General features: G+C 37.4%; 1 protein-coding gene and 1 non-coding gene across 2 annotated transcripts; one reads left to right on the top strand and one right to left on the bottom strand.

Moving 5' to 3' along the window:
* Positions 1–2,593: 2,593 nt before the first annotated feature.
* On the bottom strand, positions 2,594–23,658 carry LOC123529094 (sushi, von Willebrand factor type A, EGF and pentraxin domain-containing protein 1-like). Its single transcript, XM_053520866.1, has 16 exons — positions 23,532–23,658; positions 23,369–23,497; positions 17,960–18,208; positions 16,253–16,353; positions 15,078–15,173; positions 13,968–14,075; positions 13,353–13,457; positions 12,401–12,618; positions 11,931–12,021; positions 11,366–11,401; positions 8,864–8,982; positions 7,555–7,687; positions 6,983–7,225; positions 5,441–5,674; positions 3,981–4,046; positions 2,594–3,528 (listed from the first exon to the last, which is right to left on the bottom strand). The coding sequence occupies exons 2-16, from the start codon at positions 23,458–23,460 to the stop codon at positions 3,191–3,193; spliced, it is 2,229 nt and encodes a 742-aa protein (XP_053376841.1). The 5' UTR covers positions 23,461–23,497; positions 23,532–23,658; the 3' UTR covers positions 2,594–3,190.
* Positions 6,589–6,661, top strand: Trnaa-ggc (transfer RNA alanine (anticodon GGC)). The gene has a single exon. It is a non-coding gene; the product is annotated as a tRNA-Ala (tRNA).
* Positions 23,659–25,597: the final 1,939 nt, after the last annotated feature.

Here is a 25,597-nt window from a genome sequence, read left to right as displayed (position 1 = left end):
GGTATGAACACATATGTAATAAGGTTTGTTTACATTTCTATAGATAAACGAAAAACATCCTTGAAAATGGTATAAAATGTCAAGCATATGTCCACAAGAAAGTGGCTTTCATAAAACATAAAATGCCTACGGGCAGAAAATGCGAACTTCTTCCTGTCATTTCCCAAAGCTCATAAGTGATGCTTCGTTACCTATTTAGTGCGTTTATACCTTAAACCTCGAAGAACGAATTGACAGCAGAAAAGGCTTTGCACAGTGATTCAAAGATTAAAAGTTTTTTCAGTCGGCAAGAGCTCACAGATAATAAATATTTTGCATTATTGTATATTAATAAACGAGGTTAATATTTTACTCTGTGCACGTGAACGCGTACTTTATCATATATATACAGGTAGCGTTTACTTAATCGAGCGACTCGCTCCACTGTTATACGCACAATGAGTCGAGTGGTGATTGCAGAGCACAAGAGAGAAGGTAGAGCAAAATACGATGTGCTGATTGGAGAAGGTAGAGCACAAGGCTATGTGCTGATGGGAGAAGGAAGAGCACATGACTATGAGTCGATTGGTGAATGTAGAGCACAAGACTCTGCGTTGAGGAGAAAGGTAGTACACAAAACTATAGGTCGAGGGGAGAAGGGAGAGCACAAGACTATGAGGGTAGAGCACAAGACTATGAGTTGAGGCGTGAATGTAGAGCACAAGACTATGGGTCGAGGGGAGAAGGGAGAGCACAATACTATGAGTCGAGGGGAGAAGGTAGAGCACAAAACTATGAGTCGAGGGGAGAAGGGAGAGCACAAAACTATGAGTCGAGGGGAGAAGGGAGAGCACAAGACTATGAGTCGAGGGGAGAAGGTAGAGCACAAGACTATGAGTTGAGGCGTGAATGTAGACCACAAGACTATGGGTCGAGGGGAGAAGGGAGCACAAGACTATGAGTCGAGGGGAGAAGGTAGAGCACAAGACTATGGGTCGAGGGGAGAAGGTAGAGCACAAGACTATGTGTCGAGGGAAGAAGGTAAATCACATAAAGAGCACAAGACTATGTGTCGAGGGGAGAAGGTAAAGAACATAAAGAACACAAGACTATGTGTTGAGGGGAGAAGGTAGAGCACAAGACTCTTTGTTGAAGGTAGGAGGTAGAACACAAGACTATAGGTCGAGGGGAGAAGGTAGAGCACAAGACTATGGGTCGAGGGGAGAAGGTAGAGCACAAGACTCTTTGTTAAGGGTAGAGGGTAGAGCACAAGACTATAGGTCGAGGGAAGAAGGTAGAACACAAGACTATGAGTCGAGGAGAGAAGGTAAAGCACAAGACTATGGGTCGAGGGGAGAAGGTAGAGCACAAGACTTTGAGTCGAGGCGTGAATGTAGAGCACAAGACTGTGTCAAGGGGAGAAGGGAGAGCACAAGACTTTCTGTTGAGGGGAGAAGGTAAATCACATAAAGAGCACAAGACTAAGTGTTGAGGGGAGAAGGTAGAGCACAAGACTTTTTGTTGAGGGGAGAAGGTAAAGCACATAAAGAGCACAATACTCTGTGTTGAGGGGAAAAGGTAGAGCACAAGACTTTTTGTTGAGGGGAGAAGGTAGAGCACATAAAGAGCACAAGACGCTGTGTTGAGGGGAGAAGGCAGAGCACATAAAGAGCACAAGACTCTGTGTTGAGGGGAGAAGGTAGAGCACATAAAGAGCGTAAGACTCTGTGTTGAGGGGAGAAGGTAGAGCACATAAAGAGCACAAGACTAAGTGTTGAGGACAAAAGGTAGAGTATAAGACTCTGAGTTGAGGAGAAAAGGTAGAGCACAGGACTCTTTTTTGAGGGGAGAAGGTAGAGCACAGGACTATGGGTCGAGGAATGAAGGTAGAGCAATAGAATATTGGTTGAGGGGAGAAGGTAGATCACATGACTCTTTCTTGAGGGGAGAAGGTAGAGCACAAGACTATGGGTCGAGGGGAGAATGTAGAGCGCAGGACTCTTTGTTGATGAGGAGAAGGTAGAGCACAATACTATAGGTCGAGGAATGAAGGTAGAGCACAAGACTATGGGCCGAGGGGAGAAGGCAGAGCACAAGACTATGGGTCGAGGGGAGAAGGCAGAGCACATGACAATTGGTCGAGGGGAGAAAATAGAACACAAGTCTATGAGTCGAGAGGCGAAGGTAGTGCACAAGACTCTGTGTTGATGGGAGAAGGTAGAGCACTAGACCATGGGTCGATGAATGAAGATAGAGCACAAGACTTTGTTTCGAGGGAAGAAGGTAGATCACAAGACTAAGAGTCGAGGGGCAAAGGTAGAACACAGTTGTACGAGTCAATGGGTTGCGAGTTCCATCCCCAGGCGAGGCAAATGTTCTCCCTGGCGATTCGACAGAAGACAGTGTGTCCGTAGATTCGTAGGTTTTCCACGAGGAAGTTGCTTTTTACTTACTGGAAACAAGTTAGGATTCACACAAACGCAAGGAACATAAGTTAGGTTAATCAATTAACTGCCGTTAAAACAAATTCAACAATACAGTTAATAATTAAACTCTGATCCTCACTTGACAGTGTATTTACATACAAACTGATATGAAGTTAAAAAGAAAAAACTTGATTAAAAATGAAACTTTATTAAAATTAAATCTAAAAACAAATTGTACAAAGACAAACAAACACAGTAAACAAAAAGGAACAAAAAGAACTTTACACATCTAATGGAGAAGTCGTATCTGCGAGAATTCAATTCGGTTCAAGTAAAAAAATGCAAAATAAAAATAAAAACAGTAATCGTTTTCCTTCATCTTTTTCTCGTACCTCTTTGAGATTATCAAACGTTCGGTTTGATCACTAGTAAAAGGTACGTTCCAATGACTCTACTTATGTAATAGCTGGAAATTCAAAATATTCATTGTGGGTATAAAATATAAACAATACAATGTGAATCATAAGGAAAAGGTTTTCGGCAATATTAAAGAGCTCATACTGCTTTATAAACATTGCGCTATTTTGTAATGTCATTTGAGAGGAATAACACCCAGTGGGGAGAAATGATGTTTACTGATATTCCGCGAGCTATGGATGTCAACTTCTAATGATGAACTTGGGTTCAATTCAAAGGAACTTCGCACATAGTCAGCTATGAATCAAACATACGCAGGATGGCATATCTCAAATACATTGTATAAAATATATCCGCCTGTGCGTTTCCTATTCCACAGATTCGTATGCAGGTGGTTGGTTACTGAGAGTCTCGTTTCCTGCGTTACTTTGCGGACAAGAATCCATGAACACTTCATCATATGATGGTGGATCAGTCGCTGGACTGTATGGGGGTGGTTTTAATGTTGGTACTATAGCAACGCCTAAACTCTCGTCCCTACTGTTGTACAAAATGTTACTGATGGAAGGTATTGGGGCCTGTGCTCTGTTGTTGCCCGGACGACGGGACCTGGATCTCTGTGCTGGTTTTGCACGGTACCGTCTATATATTATAACAGTCACAATGACTATGACAAGAATAACAATAAGGCTGCTCACAGTGGCAACTGTAAATATCAAACACATACCGTATCAAACATATAAAAAGTACATACCGTATTAAACATTAAAAAAGTACATACCGTTTTACAGTTAAATGTACATACCGTATCCAATAAAGTGACTGGTACGGATGTTTACAACAGAACGAACGTATCAGAAAGGGTTCTTTTAATCGACAACCATTTTTTTTTTCAGTACAAAAGCTTTTTATCTTATTTCATAATTTGAAAAAGAAAAAAAAACTGTTGCAGGCTTTTTGAAAACTTTCTTCTGGTTACAGACAGCGACATTCCCTATTATTAATACAATCGAAAAGGTGACTTATTTTTGAATAATAAAATCTGATTGTTTAAACTCTTTTGATCTTTGGTTTTAAAAAGTTTGAGTTTAGATATAACAATACTTTGTTATAGCTATCGGTATGCAATGTAGTTGTTGCATCAAATGACACACCCACCTATAATCTTGACAGAATCGGTCACGTGAGATTTCGAGGTATCATCATATTCCTGCGTATCCGTGTCTGAAAACATTATTACAGAAATTAAGTGAGATAGCCCTCATCGAAGTACATACAACGGACATCAGTAAATTGTATAGGGGCCTACTATGGAGTGTCAGTAAATTACACATTTTTAAACCTGTAAACAATAAACTACACCGATCACCTGAAAACGAAAACAGATGTACACTAATGAAACAACTTTACAGTGTTTATAAATTACTGAACTTAATTTGTTAAAGGAACAAAAACACTCATCAAAATCACAGAATCAGAAAAGTACAATAAGGATTTGCGAACTTCGTATGCATTTCAGTTAGTATATAACTTAGTATTAACAGTAACAAAAGTTAACAAGACATAATCATATATTAAAATAATAAAATAACTAAAGCTGCTTTTGAGAAAAGCGCATGTCTCCCACAACTGCCTAATAATCTAAAAAACAAGTCAGTCTTTATATACTATTTACTCACTACAAATATACCTTTGACGAGTAAAAAGGCTGATTTTGGGTAATTCAAAGGCCATAATTCTGAAGTGCCTCGGGCGATTTGGCTAGTTAATTAATTTGGCCGAGGAATTATGGTCAAAAACATTTGGTTCAAGTTTGGTGAAGATCGAATGAGAAATGTTCGACTAAGAGCGCGGACATGAGTAAAAAGGCCGATTATGATTATCGGTAATTCAAGGGCCAAAATTCCTAAGTGCCTGGGCCGATTTGGCTAGTTATGGAACTTGGCCGAGGACTTACAATCAAACATTTTGTTCAAGTTTGGTGAAGATCGGATGAGAAATGTTCGACTTGGAGTGCGGACAAGATTTTTGACAGAGAGAGAGAGAGAGAGAGAGAGAGAGAGAGAGGAGTAATATATAAAGAGGGTGATAAGAAAAATGTTCACCGCGAGATATATGAATATTGACCGAGGCGCCAGCCGAGGTCTATATTCATATTTGGAGGGGTGAACATTTTTATACTAGTATCATCCTCTCAGGAATGCAATATTTATTTTATTATACCGAAAGATGATAAGGGTCAAAGGATTTACTGGAAAATCAACATAATAATTGTTTAACATTAAAAAGTAATTACAAACCAAATAATGAAGACAGAATTAAAGACTCTTTACTTGTCAGCACTCATAATTTGTGGCGACTTTGCTGTGTAATAAGACTTTTGTAAGGACTGCCAATAAAAGTTTAACAGTGCCAATAATTACCCAAGGCACGCCTTCGCCGTTTGATAAGTGTACAATATTGCACAGGTAGAACTATTACTATTGAATTACCAAATTGAATTACCAAAAACAATGTAGAGTAGCTTACTATGAGTACAAGTTAACTTCAAAAATATACATTAAATCTAAGAGGAAGTTGCACAATCTGTGGTGCATGTAATGAAAAAATACACCTACATTTTTGAGTAACAAAAATGTTGAAACTGCAGAAAGCTTTGTTGTTGTCGTAGTCGGTTGCTGTATACACGACCATGGTCAAACCCACTGGAAATGTTGTATGCGAGTCATAGTTGCTCTTTAGTGACCGTATAGCGAAATTGTCAACTACTCTGGGCTCTTTCCAAGATACCTCTTCGCCCTCAGCGGCATAGATATCACTCGGGCATGACACAAATACCGGTGGAACTCGATCTAAATAGAATAAAGACACATTCTCAGTGATATGATTTTTCCTTTTTTGTCACCTAAGATAGAAAACTATTAATTATAAACTGTTTATACATGTTTAACATGTATATATGCAGCTGATCCTGGCTTAGCGACCACCTACAACCACCTACCGCAGCTAGCTAACTTCCGAAATGGAGTTTTTGTTTACTTTTAACTTATCGTTAGCAGTCTGTCCTGGGCTGGCTGCTAAATAAAGGTTTGACTGTTTCGCATATAACTGTTATCACTGTAAATAACATGACTGACAAGAAGACACCTCTCTACAAAAGGCAGACATTTTCTTTCTGTTGTACAAGTCATGCCCGCTTACCGTTGAAGATGAAACATTCGTAATTGTAAAACACTAAGATGCAGATAAGGTCATTCAACAATTCATTGCATGATTACAATAAATAGGCTCCGTTATTGACCTTATTACATTAGCACGCATGTTATTCAACGGGCAATACGGAATTTTACTCGTATTGTCTGGTCTAAGAGAGTTTTCTCAGGGCGCGCAATTTCTACCGGGCGCTGCCATAAAGTCAGAAAGGCTGCAAACCGTTTAGTACATGCTTTCGAGCAAGTAAGATTATTTAATTGGTGAACATGCATTTGACAGAACATTTTAAATTGATCATGGTGTAGCGGTTCTCGTATCGGGTGGAATCGGTAGCTCAATTGGTAGAGCGTTGGCACGGTAAGCCGATGGTCCGAGGTTCGAATCCCGGTCGAGGCTGCACATTTTTCCTGAGACTGTTACATTTGGGGGCTCGTCCGGGATGCTCACCCTTGGAGTCCATGCGGGGCGAAGCAGTTTGGCTGGGGTGTGCATCTGAATTCGGTTAACAGTGCGCAATAAGACGGAAGGTGTGTAGCGGTTCTCGTATCGGGTGGCCTCGGTAGCTCAATTGGTAGAGCGTTGGCACGGCAAGCCGAAGGTCCGAGGTTCGAATCCCGGTCGAGACTGCACATTTTTCCTGAGACTGTTACAATATAATGTAACTGTTAATTATCACTAGTTTTCTAAATGTCCCTGAAATAGATCCTCGATCTGGCGTACTAAGTTAAACCTTGGCCAGCCCTTAGACCTATCACAGTAGGACCATTATAAAAACAGTTACACATGAATATATTGCAAATATATTGGGTATGTGACACAGTCAAACCTGTGCCAACGACCGCTTGTAAACAGAGACAACATAGTTCAATATAACATTTTGTTTCATTTCCTGTTGAAACATTTGTTGCAATTAAGACCTATACAGTAGTCTGCTTATTTTTACTTGCCTGATTTGTCTGTTTTCGCAACATGGATGTCAAAGTGACAAAAAGCTTTGTTGCCGTCGTAGTCTATAGCTGTGCATGTAACCGTGTTGAGTCCCACCGGGAACCGTCGATGATTGGCACGGGTACAAAGTAGAGACTTTATACCAACATTGTCACGAGCCCTTGGTGTTCTCCAATATACCAGCTTGTTCTCTTTGACATAGATGTCCGACGGACATGATATAAACCTTGGCGGGGTACGATCTACAGAATATAAAGCGAATAGAAATAATAATTAAACTTATGTAGAATGATATTACACCAATTTCTCGTAAATGCTAGATAGAGGGAAAAATTACTCAAATAATAACAAAATGGTTATGACACGAGCAACTGCTAAAATTGGCATATTTTTTTGCTAATACATACGAGTCCATATTTCTTCAGAAATCACTATGAATCTACCAGTATTGTGTTTCATCAAATTATTTTACTTTTTACTGTTTTCCTGTTAAGAATAGGGACCCGATGATTAGCAGACACACGAGACATCGCCATTGCATTAGTCAAAAGTTTCGCCTTGTTGAACTTACCGAAAACTAGAACCTTTTGAATGCATACTGCTATTTGACCCCAACTGTCTGTGGCGGAAGCTCTGACCAGTTCTACAGTCTTATAGAGAGTCGAAATTCTCTGAAGTATTAGATTAACAGGCGAATAGTGTACCTGTAATATACGTAAAAAACCCAGTAAATCCTCAGAAAAGCGGGCCCTGCAAACTTGAAATTCTCATATTTCAGATGGTAATTCAGATTATTATTATTATTATTATACCAGATTTATATAGCGCCCTTTTCATGATCAATTTCACGTTCAAAGGCGCTTTACATAGTTCAAATGCAGCCACACAGGGCGCATAATTCATCCTCTACTAGTACGGACACAGAGCGATCTGACCAGAGGGACAGAGTGAGACAAAGCCCCCATGACAGAGAGATCAGAAATCAGATACAGGCTTGTCCGGCTAACTTAGCCTAGCTCGTTTCGAATAGACAGTCTGGTTCTTTAACGTGCCCAGTGTATAGCACTGATACACGCAAGGATTGCTTGGGTTCCTGACCAGTACACCTCTAGTTGGATGGGAAACACTGAAAAGCGTTTCTGTAAATTCCCGAGTAGCTGCCGGGGATCGAACCCCCGACCTCAGGATTGGAAGGCCAGTGTGCAAACCACTGAGCTATCCGTCCACCCTATGATGCAATTAGTGGGTCCAAATTTTCTTAGGATTCTGGTTATCAGAGTTTTAGCGGTACTGTACATGTATTGGCACACTTAAAATTACAAATGTAGATACTTCTTGATATCTTAACCAAATATAAACTTTAATTAGAAAGAGAAAAATCGTTGCAAATGAAAACAAAAACTAAATCATATCTTGTAGACTTGTACTAGCAAAACATTGATTTTGCCAATTGTTTAACAAGTAAGTTTATAAGGAAATAGCACACATTGTTTGTTCGTTAGTACACGAAAATATATCAGCATTCATTGCGGATGCCGAATACGTTTTACAACTCTAAAATGCTAAAAACAATTTCACACATGTATCAAACCAATATTATGAGGAAAAAAATGAGCTCACATACAAAAAAAGATAATTCGATCTATTTTAACATCTTATAATTAAGATAACACATTTCATTGGAAGAGAATATTACAAAAGCCTCTAAGTTAAGAACTTTCATATTAAGAAAAGTGTGGATGCTTATCTTTTATACGTGGTAATAGTATTTTGTTTATTTTATAACACTTTCAAAATTTGTGTTCAGTTTAATACGATACCATGATAGCGAAATTCAGCTTGTATATCGAAATATCATAAAAATGGCAAAAATCTTTAACCTTTAATGTAGAATTTTTTTCATCTTTTGCAATAATGTTCAAATTGTCCATATGGGCATATGCAGAAAATCTGGAAACAGACACCACCCTTATTTCATCGCTGCAGTTTATTGTTGGCCCTGGAATATAACAAAAATGTCTTACTATCAATGTTTGCTTCCCTTAATCGGCAAAAGAATTAATCATTTATATCAAAACTCGGAAACTAATTAACCAAATAAGACAATCGCTTTCGCTATATACAACACGTAGCATCCAAGTAAAACAAGATCTATCTCTGAAGGTAATTAATACCCTCAGACACCGCTTCGAAAAACGTTAAGTAAAATGTTGTGATCATGACATTTGGCCTTCAAGTGTGACCTTGACCTAGAACCTAACGATCTGGGTTGTGCACTCTGCAGTCGTCTTGATGAGGTTAACAATAAGTGCTAATTTTATGAAAATCCTTTCAGTTGTTAAGAAGATATGAAGCGGACAAAATTTGAGTTATCTGATTTTTGACCCCTGTGACCTTGGCCTAGGACTTAGTGACCTGGGTTGTGCGCTCTGCATGTCGCCTTGATGAGGTGAAGAATTGGTGCTAGTTTCATGAAATTCATTTCAATGTTTAAGAAGATACCCAACAAATGTTCTCTCGTTTGCCAGGACAGACAGACAGATAGACGGACGGACGGACGGACGAACGGACCAACGGAAAGACATGTGTTGAGCGACTCCAATATAGCTTTTATATACTTTGTATCTTGGGGTGTAAAATTATTTACGTTATATTGCGTGCAAGTATCCAAGGAAAACAATCGCTAACGTAATATGTACATACGGTATGAAGCATCAAAATAAAATAATCATTTTTCTTGCATACCAGACGGGGATTTCCGGTATTTTTACCGGTGCTGGAAAAATCCATCTTACACCCCGGGGTGTAAGATGACTCTCGTGCTTTAAATGACGTATTACGAACTACATATATGTAGAAGATTTATGTAGTTATTTATATTTTATTTCGAAAAACGGAATAAAAATCCAATACCTTGACAGTTCCTCTTTGTACCTGATAGTATATTTCTCGATTCAAAACACGTTATTTTATCAAAAATTCATAACGTTACGCTGGAACTGATAAAACAAAACCGGAACTAAACATTGTTATTTGTCTTTGAAACGTCATGACGTCTTTCCTGTTTACGGACGTTGATTTCCCGCGCTTTGTTTAAATACGCTGCTATAAGAAATAGTTCTAAAAAGAAAGCCGTTCGACTGATTTTATTTCTATTATTATATCTTGATACCGGTATACAAGAAAAAGATTCTGTCCCTGGTTATAGGTGCAGATGGGAATATCCGGCTCTCGGGTAACTGTTTAGGCGGTAACTCGGTAGGAACCTCGTTACCGCCTAAACAGTTACCCTCGAGGCCGGAAATTCCCATCTGCACCTATAACCAGTGAAAGAATCTTATAACTTTACACAGTTTCCAAGTAAAACAATCATTCTAACACGATCCGATTCATTTTCCTATTAAACAAAGAAGGCTGGAGACAGTGATTTATTAAACAACAATTCACTGTTCTGACGTCACAACTATTACGTCATAGCGTCAAGCGGCGTAACGGCGCGCTGGAAAAGAACCCGATTGAAAACGGGCAAATATCTAATGCATGCCGACAAGGTGTACTTTAAAGTCCTTGATAACGTGTTAGAATCGAAATAATATATCTCATTTAGTGATTTGCTCTTGAATAAATCACTGTTTGTCGTTCAGATGCGTAGCATTATATCACTCGGGCTACGCCCTCGTGATATAATTCCTTCGCATCTGAACTCCAAACAGTGATTTATTCAGCGACAAATCACCGATGAGATATATTATTTCTTAACTAGACACAGGAACTTGAAATTCTATCCATAAGCCAACAGAAGTCTATATAAAAAAGCTCCCCGACCCGATCCCTCTATATAAAAAACTTTTTTTATAGACTTGTGCTGGCTTATAGATAGAATTTCAGGTTCCTGTGCTCATGTCATACAACATGTAGAATCCAAGTAAAATCAATCACTAACATGATTTAACATCACATACAAAATGTAGTATATTTATACTATTCAAGTAAAGGAATCACTAACAATACACAATATCCAAGTAAAAACAAAAGCATCCAAATAAAAAATCACTAACATTACAGGGCCGTAGCAATTTTTTGACAGCGAGTCAATTAGTCAATTTTAGCTGATTTTCATAATGTGCCCCCCCCCCCCCCCCCCCCCCCCCCCCCCCAATCTGAAAATGCTTCCTACGGTCCTGCATTATATCGCTTCCAAGTAAATATCAATCACTAAAACTACATAGCATCCGAGGCGTCTAAAACAACCACATTACACAGCATCCAGATTAGTAAGTATCACTTTTGTAGCATATTTTCTAAATAATATCAATCACTGTGACTAACATAACATAGCATCTTAGTAAATAACAATCCATACAAAGAGAATAATGACTTACGTCTATGGAAGGTTTGTGGCTTATGTGTCGTTTTATCTAAAAAGAGAAAGCAAGTATGTCTTAAGTGTGTTTCTGTGTATCGATGAACTCTAATTTCTCTGTATATATCAATATCCGAAACCTACAGTCCTAGCAGGCCATATTTTTATATTTGACGGGACAACTCTTCCAATTAAATTCCTGAATACAGAGTCGTTCGGGATTACTTCCCTTTTATAAACAAAACTGCGATAACTTTGTATTAGTGTGACCATTCAGTTTCTTAATTAGAAAATTTCCTATTCGATGATCATGGTTTTGCATACTGTATAGGTCTTAGTCAATAGTCTTAATTACAACTAATTAATTGTTGTTTTTTTGTTTCGTAAAATCAATCGTTAGTAAAAGCATGATAACACAAATATCAAAGGCCTATTTGTTGTAAAGTGTTGGGAATTTTTTCCAATCGTCGTTTAAAAATGTTAGAATATTTATTGCTAGCTATAATGTAAATAACAATGGTAGTAATGAACACCCCTGTGACACAACATATCTTGGTAGCATAGATAGCTGACATGTACAATACCTCTGCAGTAGGAAAAACAGCAGTGGGAGTTATCATAAGACATGGGACTTGTCATACAGTGAATAGATCCGTCATGTTTGCATGCACACTCCTGCAATGATAAATGTACAAAAACTATTTCATATTATAGCATTATATACACCTATATGAAATAACAAAACAATGATAGCTTCTGTGGTAATTTGTTGCTACAGACACACCACCTAATGTAGTTGCAGAATACCATGATGTTGAAAAAATATTCCGATGTTTTGTGGGTAGGTCTATATGCAAGCTTACACAAACATGAATTGTCTTAAGCAACAGAGATATTCTATATGTTTGCATGGATATCTTGCTATTAAAAGTATTCTGTAATAAAATAGAATATCCCTTTATAACAAAACTCACCGGGACACATAATGAAACCGTAAACAAATTGAATATAGATCTAGCTCTATACATAATAAAATGTCATCTTTGGTACGTACTGTGCAGAAGTCCTTTCGAAACCAATCAAACGGTTGGTATAAAGTCTCGTTAACCAAGCATCCTGGTGACCTTGGTTTGACACACTTTGTGCAGCAGCCGTCAGTACAACACACGTGACCGGAAGGGCAGTCATTTTCGGCGTCACAGTCATCCCTACAGCTGAGATCTGTACATATCGTAGTGTTAGGTGGAGGACAAGTCGAGTCACCACGGTATGCTGAAATAATGTATTCTACTGCACGCAGCGCTTTGATTATCATATTACACTCAATGAAGGTTTAACTTTGCACTTAAACTATTTTTTTTATTTAGCTCATTTCTTTGCAGACTTATTTGTCATGATAAAGAACTTGAATATTGTAACGGGTAGAAATTGTATTGGCGGCCGGGAAGGCCAGTCGATAGAGTCTCAGAATGGTATTCCTAAGCCTCGGGTTCAAGTCCCGGTCCTGCTGCAAGTCCCAGTCTGGCTGCATATTTTTCTCACTCCATGACATTTGGCTCTCAACATAGGACCGTGGCTGTATTTACTCCGAGTGACATGTTCACCATGTTCTCTGTCCCATTAGAAATTTGAGGACAACTTTCATACAGCGAGTGGGTATGTCGCGGTACAGAACTTGAATATTAAAACGGGAAAGTTTGTGTAGACAGCCGAGTAGCTCAGTCGGTACAGCATCTGAACGGTATTACGAAGCATCGGGTTCGAGTCCCGGTCTGGCTGAACATTTTTTCTCACCGTGTGACATATACTATTGATTAATAACGATCAAAAAGAAAATGAGACAAGGAACATATTTAAATTTTAAAAAAAGAAGTTATTCATTTTCAGCTTTGTGGTGATACAGAGTATAGAATTTCAAAAGACCTTTTAAACGTTATCGTACGCCGGCTAATAAAACTATTATGTCACTTCACGTTTACGCAATATTAGATACTTTAGATACTTACAGTGCGCACAAGTCTTCCCATAGAATCCTGGCGGACATTTGCAGGCTGGAATTGAACCATCGAAGATACAGTGTCCACCATTTTCACATGTGTACGGACACTTTACTGAAAAAAAACCCACATCTAATCAACTAAGTTCATGAAAAATGCTGTACACAATTATACTGTAAATAACCATTGTGTTTTAAATCATTTTTGAACTTTTTTTCAATTAGGAGACAAAAGGAAATATTCAGAATTGTCAGAAGTATATTTTGAAAATTTTGAAAATTTGCGTCATATAAAAGATCGAATTTATATAAATAAAAAAAACACGTATATAATGCACGAACATCTCGCGGTTACGAAACCTTAAATCACTGAAATTCAACCATCGTGCCTCAATTTTGACCATGAAACATTTGAAGTACTTCCGTTGACCTATATGCTGACATATGGCCACATGCCTTCGCATATAGCTTTCTGCGAAAATGTACATCTGCATCCGGCTGTCCGTAAGGTAGGCCTATATGCTCAAGTTGTACGTGGTGTCAAAATAAGAATGTTGTCACAAGCTTTGTAAGAGGATAAATGTCTAAGTTGCCTCTGTTTTATGAGAATAGTAAAATAACTTACAATGCTGACAGTTAAATCCATAGGTATATTGTGGACATATACAAAGGTTTCTCCCGTCAGCACTAGGAGTACACTGGCCTCCATTCAGACATCCCCTGTGACATAAGGCTGCAAGAAATAAATCATGATTTGAGCCGCACCGTCAGAAAACCAACATAATGCATTTGCGACCAGCATGGATCCAGACCAGCCTGCGCATCCGCACAGTCTGGTCAGCATCCATGCTGTTCGCTAACGGTTTCTCTAATTGCAATAGGCTTTGAAAGCGAACAACATGGATCCTGACCAGACTGCGCGGATGCGCAGGCTGGTCTGGATCCATGCTGGTCGCAAATGCACTATGTTGGTTTTCTCATGGTGTGGCTCAAAATTTTATAGTCTCGGTCACAAACAATCCCGCGGGCTTCTGCAGACGTTAATACACAAAAAATCGTGTATTATCCCTACATTAAACGCCTCATGTAGCACAATGTTGACGTAAAAACGGAGAATATTTTAGTACCGAAATCGTACGGACCATCCGATTTTCCTGTTATCATTACGATTACGGATCATTACGGATCCGGTACCATTTTAATGCTACTGTATCCAGAAGCTTTTTAAACACGTTTTGTTGTATTACATTAAATGAATCAGTTCATCAGAATTTATTCTGTTTTCTTTTAAAATACTAAACTGAAATATATCTGGTAATTTCATAATGAAAATAATCGAGTGGTACGAATTACAAAAAGTAAAGGGGTAATATGTAGTAAAACCAGTGAAAAGACATAGAATATCAAACAGGAAATGTGTTTGTATTACATATGATATTACATTAAACATTTATAATATGTTTTACCCGCTAATAACAGATCATAGGCCTAATTTTTCACTGATCGGCTATACCACACGTAAAAAACTGCATCTGCTCTAGTGCTCACTATCCCTGTCTTATGACTGGTTACTTAAATGTCGAACACAGCTAGGAGTCACATCGCAGTTCACAGCACATACTGAGAGCTGTGTTCATTCAGTGGAAAATAGTTCGATCTAACACAGAAAATAATAAATTTTATAGCCAGTCGGTATATTCAAGTAAACACCTGAAAAATATAAAATGATTTTTACCTATTTCACAGAACTGTCCAGAGAATCCTTGTACACACATGCAAAACTTCATTCGTATGTCGTAAGTACCTCCGTTCTTACAGGGGGATTTTGTAGCTAAAAACATATGAGCCGCACCATGAGAAAACCAACGTATTGCGTTTGCGACCTGCATGGATCCAGACCAGTCTGCGCATCCGCGCAGTCTGGTCTGGATCCATGCTGTTCGCTTTCAAAGTAGAGAAACCGTTAGCGAACAGCATGGATGCTGATCAGACTGCGCGGATAAGCAGGCTGGTCTGGATTCATGCTAGACGCAAACGCACTATGTTGGTTTTCTCATGGCGCGGCTCATATTACAGTTGAAACCCGATATCTCGAACTCCTTTATCTCAAAATTTCGGCTATCTTACACAGTTTCCAAGCCCCGTTCCGAATACATATGCACAAACATCAGTTTAGGTCGAATTTCGGTTATCCCGAAGTAAAGTGCTAGATCCTTTGGAATTTGAGATACAGAGTTTTAACGTTAAGTAGCACTAATGCACAGACACAAAGAGGTACAAAGCAAATATGATTCTAAAAAAAGAAATAGGAAAAATAATTGATAATTAATTATTGTCTTATGTTAGAAAGAGGGAAAGTACACAAAGTCAAAAATACATTAACCCTTTATTTGAATAAATCACTTTTAAAGTTTTCGAGTAATGTTTGTTTTGAAAAAATGATTTAATGCTTTGGTGGTTGGCATCCTGCTGTCTTAAAAATATAGTTCACAAAATATATCTAACTTATGATATCGTTCTGCTGATCAAGTAAGACTTCGTTCTGTAACAGAACTGCGCTATGAAATATTTCAAAGAAATGATCAGTCTCGTTTAGGCGGTATTACATCTCCGTGACAGAGTGGTTCAGGTCACTGAATTCGAATCACTTGCCCCTGACCGATGTGGGTTCGAGCCTCACCTGAGGCTTCTTCATGTGAGTAAGCCATCCAACAGGTTTACGGAAGGTCTGTGGTTCTACCCAGTTACCCGCCCGTGATGAATAATGCGCGGAGGGGTCGCCCTAAGAACTATAATGTTCAATCCAACAAAAAATAAAACAAAGGAAGGATAAAATAGTAACCTGCTTGGTTACACCAACATATTTCAGGTCATACAGCGAGAAATGTTGAAAACTGTATGAACACTTACGTTTGTTACATTGTCCAGTTTCGTCCTCTTCCCAACCACTGCAGCATGTCTTTAAACAACGGGACTGTGTACAGTTACCTCGTTTCATCTCTATGCAAAATCTGTAAATTACTAAATAATGTATCCAAAACACGGCAATGAGAACAACTGGTTCGTTTTAACTCATTTAAAGATTTATAAATAATTTGAGCCGCCCCATGAGAAACCAACATAGTGGCTTTGCGACCAGCATGGATCCAGACCAGCCTGCGCATCCGCGCAGTCTGGCCAGGATCTATGCTGTTCGCTTTCAAAGCCTATTGGAATTAGAGAAACTGTCAGCGAACAGCATGGATCCTGACCAGACTGCGCGGATGCGCAGGCTGGTCTGGATCCATGCTGGCCGCAAATCCACTATGTTGGTTTTCTCATGGCGCGGCTCGTTTATTGCTAGAACTGCTTCGTTTCAACTCTATACAAGATCTGTTAGTAATTTACTGTATACACGGTATTAGTTGAAACTCAATAGAAGATCTGTAGATATTTTTTATTACACAGTAGCCTACAATTATTTCGTTTCAACTCTATGCAAGATTTGTAAATATTTTTTGTCCCAAACTGTCGGTATTGGGCATAAATGCTTCGTTTCAACTCGGTGCAAGATCTGCAAATAACATATTGTCATATGCATTAAAAATACATCAGTGCTCGAGAGAAGGAAGTATATTGCTATGAAATACAAGGTCTCGGTGATTTTTTGAATAACATGCGTAATAATGGTTTAGACGATAAAGGAAAGTGACTGCTATATAGAGGATATTACTTGAGTGTCTTTTCATATTGGATTTATTAAAGAGTTGAATAAAATAATAACATTCGGGGCTCTGCCGAGCATTTTATCAATTTTATTCAACGAGTTTCATAAATTCAATGTGGAAAGTCACAAATGGAATATTCTTTTTATCACATGTTAGTTTTTCCTGTCGAAACATAAAAAATCTACTTTCTTTTACTATATAAACAAGTCAGTTTGACCAACGTCTCCTATTTTATAAATGACGTCGACGTCAAAGCTTTATTACACTAGTTAAGTGTATTATCATTTTTATTTAATAAACGACTCCCGCGACGTCAAACATGTGATAAATAGAGGATATTTGTTTGTTTCAGTGAAATATCAATTTTTTTTCACAAGTGAGCATCAAAAACTGATATTTTCATTCGTGGAGTGGCGTAGCCACGAGTGAAAATGACTTTTTTTGGTGCTCACGAGTGAAATAAAATTGATATTTCATTGAAACAAACAAATTTTCTTTTTATTTCATGTGTAAAACTCTATTTTTATTGCGTAATTTATAAAAATGTCGAAAATCGCGGGAAAGATCAACAGAAAGCATAACACAAATGACGTCATTTTAACGACGTCATCGTCATTATGGTCCCCGGTATTCATAACGCCCGGTATACAATTTGACTTCAGTTGAGACGGAGGACCGGAACAAGTTCGGCAAAAACAGTGAAAATAAAAATGATAATCTATTGTTTCAAAACTGTGGATTATCACTTTTATTTCACTGAGAAAACATAAAATAAATTTGAATCTTAGTTAAGCTGTTATCGATATGTCCATCCTTGCATAACAAAGAGAATGGACGGATCGAATGACGGACGCGGCGCAAGCCTTAGAGCCCCTGCTAGTGGAGAACTGGGCATATAAGCATGTATTACCCGATATTTCCCGGCCGACCTCTACTGCCGTCATGCCTGTGATAATAAGCCTGTAGATGGGTCCAGTTTCTGGGTCCATTCCCCGGAATAGTGTTGTTCGATAGAAAAGAGTCGGCCTGTTTCTTGCAAGCATCAAAACGAACTTCCGCAGTAAAACATGAGATGTTTTTCACTTCAGAAACATAGCAAGTGCGGGAGTCGGACGCATTTTCATCACATACTGAGTGTTCAAGAGGTGAAAAGCCAAATCTGAAAAGAATCAACATTTAAACATGTACTAATCGATTAAAAAATTTTAGTAGGTCACCATAGGAACTTGGAAAACATTCTTTTCTTTCCAAGAGGCCGTCTACATTATACAATTTGAAATTCTTTAGTTTAGGAATGTCTTGAGACACCCGAGATAAAAATGATGACAATCAAAGGTGTCCGTCGATTGCTTGTTTGGCAAAAAAAAAATTGATATAAAAATATCACAAAAATAAATATTTAAAAAAAATCCTCTAAACACCAACAGCTGAAATCTGAGAACGATCCTTAAATAAATTCTATAATTTACTTTGTTCGACCCGTTCGATTAGTCGTACGTATATGTCACTAATAGAGAACCTCCTTTTTGAAGAGTATTCAATTCCTACGATAATCTTACTTTTACTGCAATTCTTAGGGGGGCGTAGGTTCAAGCCCTATTTGGACCAAAATTTTTTTTCCTTATTTTCCTTTTTTTCTAGTACGTTTTTACTTCTTTCAATACTTTTTATTGATTTCTTATACAAAAATGGAAAAAGATGAATCTTATAAGCAATTTCTTGGTGTTCAAAGTGAATTTACTACTTAAACAGAAGGGGTAGAGTTACACATCTTTAAAAATATTGAGTTACGCGCGGTGAAAGTTCTCTATTTTGCTTTCACTCTTAGATTATATATTGTGGAAGAAATTTAGGTGGGTTTTACGTCTGCCCTAAGGTTATTTTTAAATGGAGTAAGCAAAATTCAGCTAGGCTTAAGCTGTCCCGCATAGTACAGAAAGTTCGATATGACAGAAACACAGCATCTGACCTTATTTTTTCAATGTTGAAGAATGAATTCTGTCTCATTAAATCCCTTTACTTGAGGCACCATAGAAAAAATGATATTGACATTTTTATTTTGTGTTTTATAATTGTTTACCAATAGTTTGATGTTTCTTTTATTAAAATTAATGGTAAAATGAGTTCTCTGCAAACGTTTTGGATAGTGGCTATCACTTTGAAATTTGTCTCTACTTGAGCTTGTGGAGATACCATAAGTTATACAAAATTTATAAAAATACGGCACGGTAAAAGTTGTTTAAAAATTGCAAAATAGTGCAAAACACGGTTACATTTCAGAATATACCAAGCAAAGGCCATTTTGTAAACATTATTGTTAGTGATCTAATACCTTAACTTTAGGTTCATGTTGCTTTAGCTGACTATTTTTTTCTTTTTTTTTTTTTTTTTTTTTTATGAAACGAACATTATTTTCGCGTGGAGCACTTGTGATAAATTACAGACTCCGGTATATACCGGATTCAAGAGCGTATTCTAAAAATATATATTAACCATGGTAATCCTAACCCTAACTTTTAGAGTGTTTATATACATATTATGCAATAGTTTGTTTATTTTGCCGTGTGCTCCTAAAGATAATTACTTCCGGACATGCGCAGAAGACCGCTCCAGGTCTGCAGTGAGCAATATCGTATTTACGACGAATACAGAATACGCCACGAATACAGTGACATTACTGCCATTTTTTTATTGAAAATTAACAAAATAATAAGAAACACGAAAATGTAAATAAATACATCCGTCTAACATTCCAAAAACAAACCAGGAACTAAATACCTTCGAACTGAAAAAAATAAATGATGTTTAACTAAGACTAAGACTATATTTGTTAATTGTTGATAAAACCGACTGCCAAAACATAAATGAACTAAATAACTATGCTGTCAATATCAAACTGCCGAAATAACAATCTTAATCCTCGTATCTAGGTAACCGCGTAGCTGTATTGTGCATCATTTGCACCTAACTTCGCAATTACAAGATTGATATATTCGCACTTCCTTCGCAACTTCCTCCGCAACTACGTTGTTCTAATTTTTTTTATTTTAATATATACTTAAAAACCACATGACAGACTGGCATGCGTTAGCAGACGACAGTATAAATATTCATTTCCGGAAAAACTTGAAATCTCGTCGATAGAATTCCTAAAAAAGATTATATTGATCTCATTTAGAATTTTAATAAAGATTTTATTCAGAACTATCGAAAACAGACAGGCCAGCAAATAATAATGCATGCAAAAATTCGCAGACGATAAGAGAACCTTAACGAGAAATACCGGGGTAAAACCGGCCGATTTGTGGTTATCCAACCTCGCCCTTGTAGTTATGACATTGAAAAATTGTTTAATTAGTCCTTTTTTTCATACTGTGTGTTTCTTACTATTGTTTCGAACGTAAATACTGATTTCATTCCATACCATTTTAAACAGTATTTCAAAAACGTGGCGCCAATACGGTGGAATGTTTAGGACATGCATTATTTTTTTTAAGATTAAACTATTTCGTTCACACGACATCTTATCTGGAGCGCTCGACATCTTATCTCGTGAGCACGACATCTTTTCTCGAGCGCTCGACATCTTATCTCGTGAACACGACATCTTATCTCGAGCGCACAACCGCCGTATGATGACTTCTGGTTTCACAAATCATTTACACTGAAAAAATATGAGGTATGGAATCAAAACATTTTAGCCTCTGGTGTCACAGAGATACTGCTAAACCAAGTGTTAAGACTCTATTGGTCGCCTAAAGGTAAAAGGTAAATTTTATTTACCGTCGCTTTGTGACACAATTAACATAAGCTCTGTAGAGCTTTTGAGCGACCCTATTTTAAGAACATTTAAAACCAATTTTACCTTACCCCCAGCAATTTGCTGGTACCCATTTACAGCTGGGGCGACTGAGGCAATCGTGATATAGTGCCTTGCCCAAGGACACACCGCAATGTGAGTAGCCAGGATTCGAACCAGGGGCTTTCACCTCCTTACGATCATGCAAGGTAAAGGCAGATGTTCAGATTGTTTTCATATACAAGTTGTAAAAGAACAATATTAGGCTAGTAGTCATTTATCGAAATTGTTTCACTTGATTTCATTTCTCTCTTTTTGTGAAAAGCAAGCCCCTAGCAAACAGACAGACAGATGAAGGAATCTAGGATCAGAGTATGTCAACCATTAAAACAACTGGATGGTTAAAATGACTTTCCCGGTGGTAAACTGTTCTTTGTACGTTCAAATTCTATTAATGTACAGTTGTTGAAAAATATATTTATATTGTTTATGTATTTAACTGTAAGAAACATGCTTTGACAAGATAGCGTTTGTACATAGTCGTACACTGTTCTCTGTTCTTGAAAGATACAATGTCATGTTGGATGTATTTTCATATATTCTTATTTTGTAACTTTATAAATAAAATGAATGTATTTTCACGGCACCACGAAAATTCTAAAAAATGCATTTTCAATTGAAGATGAGCTTTGTAAAATTTCGCGATATAACTTTCAAGCTGTGGGTCTTTACCTAAAAATGGACCATTTTGCATACAGGAGACGGTATCAAACTCTTTAAAGATATCCAACACCCATCTTTCACTAAGATATTTTATCATAATGAGCCGCACCATGAGAAAACCAACATAGTGCATTTGCGACCAGCAAGGATCCAGACCAGACTGCGCATCAGCACAGTCTTGTCAGGATCCATGCTGTTCGCTAACGGTTTCTCTAATTGCAGTAGGCTTTGAAAACGAACAGCATGGATGCGCAGGCTGGTCTGGATCCGTGCTGGTCGCAAATGCACTATGCTGGTTTTCTCATGGTGCGGCTCAATTTTTTACATCGAATATAGAAAATCCTCATAAAATGTACTTAACCGTTGAGTCAAATATAGAAGTAGCAGCGCATTTAGAGCTACATTTATAATTTAGTCGTGCAAAAAAGAAGACAATTGTTAAAAAAACTCCCAGTTTTCAGAGACATACACATTTACACTGTGTTAATCTTTACATCTACTAAGTGAGCACTATGCATAGTACTGTTATTGCACATAACCTTGTAATTTTATGTTTAAAATAATTTTATGTAGTAACTTTTTATATTTTCAAATATGAAAATTGGTCTAGTATACCTTTAATAAGTGGAAATAGCCGATATATGCGACATGATAAGTTTAGGATGCATGTGCTTCTATAAATTTAACTTGGACAGTAAATTGTAAGCTGCACCTAAGCCAGACTAAAAAAAAAACAGAGTAGCTTTTTGCCAGACTTTTCCATTTTTGCGCTTCATTACAAGATTTTTAGACGTAAAAAATAAACAGAATTGCAAATTCCCCACCAGGAATATGGGCATCGACTAAATTTAGCCTAAAGTAGAGCAGTCTGGACATATATAAAAAAGGATCTTGCTCTATGGTCAATTTATTGCATTTTTTTTTTGGAAAAAATTGTATTAATTTTTGGTGCAAAAGGTTTTGCTGGAAATGTACTTCATTCCATCAGGAATAAGAATTTAGCACGTTTTCTGATAATGAACCTTTTTTGTTATTTTTTTTCTGTCTGGCAGAGGATAAGCTTGCTACACCGGGTATTGTACCTATGTTTCTATACTTTCGTCTGCTGCATAAATAGTCCAGTTGACCTAACTTGCAGGACAAGTGTTTTGTGTGAGAGATCTCATTACCCTACAGAATGGTGTAGTTAATGAATGATTTGGGGAAATGTTTAAAAAGATGGGATTTTCAGATGGGTGACAATTTTCGAAAGTACCCTTTATTTATATTACAGTACATGTAGATCTATATACGGCTAACTTGCATTTAATACCAGCATGTGATTTTGCAAGAACTTTTCAAGATAGCTACCTCCAGTATTCATTATTGTCAAGTTGATTAACATTTAATTCAACGTCCAATTCACCTTTTCTGTTAGTGTTTTTTTTCCGACAAATTCTTTTTTTATGTTTCTACTACTAACCTTTCAGTTCCTTTTAGGGATAGTAACGAACACCATTTTTTGGGGGATTCGAACCTATATAAACCTTCCGAACGAATGAATGCTGGTCACCACTTTCGGTAAATATCTAAGAACGATAAACCACGATACTGAATAGGCAAATAAAACAGTAGATTAACACAAAATTTAACACAAAGGAAAAACAAGAATATATATATATATATATATATATATATATATATATATATATATATATATATATATATATATATATATATTAGAAAAACGCATGAGTGGCAACCAACACGAATAACAGACACTGTCGCTCAGAGAAATATAAATTAAAATGTGCTCACCCTGCAAGACCAGAAAGAATACTTGAATTTGATCCACAGAACAATGTCAGGAGAAATACCACAGTAATTTTCCTAGTGTCTCTAATTTCCATATTTAAACATTTCAGTTGGTGTAGTTTGTTAAAATACTTTCTCTATCTTGGATTTTAGTTTGTTAAAATACCTTCTCTATCTTGGAGCAATGTAAAAATAAATACAACCAAGCATACTATATCTATCCTGTTGACAAAAGATATCGTGCCCGGAACAATTTATGATAAGATACGATGTGTTATGCACGTAGGACATCGTATACGTATCGACCACGAAATGTATTATTTGGATAACCTACTTAGATACGAAAAGAAAATAGATACACAGAAATAAAGTTATCATTATCGTATAATATATATTCTAACACGACCCGTTTTATTTTGCTATTAAAGAAAGAAGGTTGAAAACTGTGTGTTATTTTACAACAATTCACTGTTCTGACGTCACAATTATTACGCCATGGCGTCAAACGGCATAGCGGCGCGCTAAAAAAGAAACCAACAGAAAACAGGCAAATATTTAATAGATGTTGTCAAGGATGTACTTTAAAATCCTTGGTTACGTGTTAGAATCGAAATAATATATCTCATTTAGTGATTGAAATATTCTAATATATATTATGCTGGACTTCATTTACCCGAGGAGTAATGAACCGGACGTCATGCTGCAATATGACGTCATAATTGACATCATAATGTTCTCTTACCGGTCCGCGCGTCAGCCGTTGTTTATTGCAGATTCTAACATGGCTCGATTTGATTTCCAGTTAAACAAAGAAGAAAATCAAGCTCTGTATATTCTGCGATAAACAACGGTTGACGCGCGGACCGGTAAGAGAGCATTATGACGTCAATTATGACGTCAATTTGCCGCATGACATCCGATACATTATTCCTCGCGTAAATGAAGTCCAGTATAATATTTATTAATATAGATCAATGAGCATATCAGAATGAAAACAATCAAGGCCTTCTTGTGATTTATCGTCTAATTTACCACGGTTCATCGTTCAGATGCTTCAGTATTTAACCACTCGGGCTAACGCCCTCGTGGTTCAATTCCTACGCATCTGAACTCTGAACCGTGGTAAATCAGACGATAAACAACTCGAAGGCCTTGATTATTTGTTGAATATACAGAGCCCAATCTCCTTCTTTGTTTAACTGGAAATCAAATCGAGCCATGTTAGAATGCATGATAACACACAGTTTCAGACTTCTTTAATTAACAGGGAAATACTAGTAAATCGCGTAATCAATTACATTTTCAAATTAAATTAATCTTTCAAACTTTTCCTCACGGAATCTGTTACATTTTAAAAATAAAAACACATAAAATTAGAACAACACCAATGCCCAAATGAATGAATGAATGAACGGCGGATTCGACATAAAATGTATCGCCGAACTAGTAAACGAAGAAAATGCAAATTAACTTCAAAAAATAAGAGCGTGCCAAAAAAATGTGACTTAATCTGAGGCACGTGTCCAATGCTGAAAAACTGAGTTTGGAGACCAGCCCGAGTCTGGGCTCAAATTTCGAAATTATCTAATGACAAAGCTCCATACTGAGACTGATTCTAATTCATTCTTTACTAAAACGCCTTTTCTTTCAATCATCTGTTATGATGGTATTTAATGCTGGTGCATTTAGCATGTGAGCCGTGCCATGAGAAAACCAACATAGTGGGTTTGCGACCAGCATGGATCCAGACCAGCCTGCGCATCCGCGCAGTCTGGTCAGGATCCATGCTGTTCGCTTTTAAAGCCTATTGGAATTGGAGAAACTGTTAGCGAACAGCATGGATCCTGACCAGACTGCGCGGATGCGCAGGCTGGTCTGGATCCATGCTGGTCGCAAACCCACTATGTTGGTTTTCTCGTGGCACGGAGCACATGTAGATAGCAACAAAAGGTAGCTTGAGATAGAAATAGGGTCTAAATGTTGAAACGGTGAGATAAAATTGAATTCTGTCGCGTTATTAGAGGTGGGGCACAATACTTGGAGTGACCTTATCAGGTAGGAAGTGGTACAAAATGGTGATCAATACCTTTTACTGTGCGTTATCAGCACTCTTAAACAAAACTGCGTCATTTTATATGAATGCTTTACCTTTAACCTTTAAAGGTTCGTAAGAGTTTACTTTAAAAACCGCACCGATGCAAAAAGACTCATCAAATACGACTTTGAAATATT

Source organism: Mercenaria mercenaria, chromosome 13 (genome assembly GCF_021730395.1).
Source record: "Mercenaria mercenaria strain notata chromosome 13, MADL_Memer_1, whole genome shotgun sequence".
In the NCBI taxonomy this organism is placed as follows: domain Eukaryota; kingdom Metazoa; phylum Mollusca; class Bivalvia; order Venerida; family Veneridae; genus Mercenaria; species Mercenaria mercenaria.
This window is presented reverse-complemented; position numbering and strand designations above follow the sequence as displayed.

What these genes read in the sequence shown, in the direction of transcription:
- LOC123529094 (XM_053520866.1), bottom strand. Translation starts at nt 23,460, where the DNA reads ATGGAAATTAGAGACACTAGGAAAATTACTGTGGTATTTCTCCTGACA. An exon ending in GGTCGGCCGGGAAATATCGG is followed by an intron (nt 16,354 to 17,959) that starts GTAATACATGCT and finishes AGTAATTTACAG; the next exon opens with ATTTTGCATAGAGATGAAAC. An exon ending in TTCGAAAGGACTTCTGCACA is followed by an intron (nt 12,022 to 12,400) that starts GTACGTACCAAA and finishes TTATCATTGCAG; the next exon opens with GAGTGTGCATGCAAACATGA.